The 2010-nt window shown below is 29.8% G+C and overlaps 1 protein-coding gene across 1 annotated transcript; it reads left to right on the top strand.

Moving 5' to 3' along the window:
- Positions 1–323: 323 nt before the first annotated feature.
- EIN_183730 (hypothetical protein) lies at positions 324–782 on the top strand (the record flags this gene model as incomplete). The annotated part of the gene is made up of 1 exon (XM_004260789.1): positions 324–782. One exon carries the CDS (start codon positions 324–326, stop codon positions 780–782), a length of 459 nt encoding a protein of 152 aa, XP_004260837.1.
- Between the last annotated feature and the right edge of the window lie 1228 nt (positions 783–2010).

Raw genomic sequence — 2010 nt, 5'->3', positions numbered from 1 at the left:
TGGTACGCACAACAACCGACTGTTTGAAAAAATGTGATGATTTTACGAAAAAGTTCTCAATACTTTTGAAGAGTCATCAGCCAATCAAATTGTATCGCAAAGGAGATTAAAATAAAAACGCTCTTTCTATGTCTCAAAAAGCAGGATTCATATTATCAATACCCCGTCACTTGGTTTAAAACAAATTTCACAAAGAGTGTCTATTACGAAAGTGGAATTTGCTCGGAGATCGGCCAGTGTATAAAAAATATTAATTGGAGCTTATTATGGCACTTTTCCAACGATGACACTATTTAATGGGGCATCTCCTTTGTATTTCAAACATGTCACTCGAGTGCATCGCTTGCTCCACTGAAAATATGATTGCATCTGTTTGCAGGACTCCAGTTTCTAAAAGACCACGCAGACAAGGTTCTCTATGGTTACCAGAGGAAGACGCCAAATTGCTGGAAGCTGTACGGAAGTATGGCGAGTCGAAATGGGTAGAAATAGCTGAGATGGTTGGGACGCGGTCGAGAAAGCAGTGCAGAGAGAGATATATCAATCACTTGAATCCAACTATCGACAACTCAAAGTGGTCGACTGAGGAAGACATGACCATTCTTAGACAATACGCCCTCATCGGCTCAAAATGGTGCTCAATTGCTTCTTGCTTGAACAACAGAACGGCAAGAGCAACACGAAATAGATACTACTCACTTTCTAATAAACAGAAGAATGTGAGTTGCTTTACACCATCCTCAGTAAGGTATACAGTCGACGTTGGTGGATATCCATGGTAAAGTGTAATTGTATTTTGATTGCGTTTTTGTTTCAACAAGGAAGGGAAATACTTCAGATAATAAAAGTGAGTAAAAACATTTATTCAAATAGTAAAAATATATTAATATGATAAAAAAATAATTTAGCCGATATTTCATTACTGACATCTGGAGTTTGATATTTCTCACTTGATGAATACAAATCATTTTTAAACAAGACAATAAACCACTTATTGGGTGTTTACTTTACTCATTCCTAACACATAGTATTAAACCATTTTGAAAATGTTTTTTATATGTAGTAATATAATACCTAAATATATGTTTTGAAAAATGAAGTAGAAAGTCCATTTCTATAAATAATCAATTCAACTATGATAAATAAATTAAAAATGTTGATCCAAACAGGGTCAATGATAGACCCTTATACATACAACTTAAATTTAACATAAAAGTGTGATAATTTTTTAACTCATTTTTAATGAAACCTACGGAATGCAAACATTCTAAAACTCTTTACAAAAACTGAAAAAATAATACTAACAATTCGAACAATAATTATAATCAAACAAAAATGGTGTTGTTTTCACTAGCTATTAATGTAAATAACTATTTAAAATACTAGACTTTACTATTTAAAAATTAACAACTAACATACATATTTTGTTTGGAAAAAGACTTAAAATATTTGCAAACTCCCCGAAAATTTAAAACAAATCCCTTGTTGATAAATTGGCATGTTTTTAATGGTATGTATAGTCGTTTTGATGTTTTTCCTTTTTAACTTCTGTAATATTATCTACATGATAAAAAGAAATTAAAAAACTCTATATTTAAACGATTTTAGATGACTTGAATTGGGTTCAATGTTTTTAAAGTGTAAAACTTACAAAATAGAATTAAAATAATCAATATTCAAATGTAATTACTTTTTGATATTAAAGTTGTAATAACAAAATTGACTTCCAATTTATATTACTTGGAATAATTTGGTAATAAATAATTATAATAAATTACGAATACACAAACAAATGTCATGTTTATTATCTTAATTTATTATATTCTGATAATTATTGTACATCATACATACTCATATATTTTATGGACATGTAATGATGACAAACCATTTAAAAAATATTAAAATTTAAATATAAACGATTTATGTTACAGTCATGCGAAAAAGCTGTCTCGTTTGGAAAAACCTGTCTCGGGTGGTAATGAACTATTCTAGTACTATAAACAAATGATC

This window comes from Entamoeba invadens, assembly GCF_000330505.1.
Source record: "Entamoeba invadens IP1 unplaced genomic scaffold scaff_1105074725183, whole genome shotgun sequence".
NCBI classification, from domain to species: Eukaryota; Evosea; order Mastigamoebida; family Endamoebidae; genus Entamoeba; species Entamoeba invadens.
The sequence above is the reverse complement of the archived record's forward strand: the minus strand, read 5'-3'. Positions and strand labels throughout refer to the sequence as shown.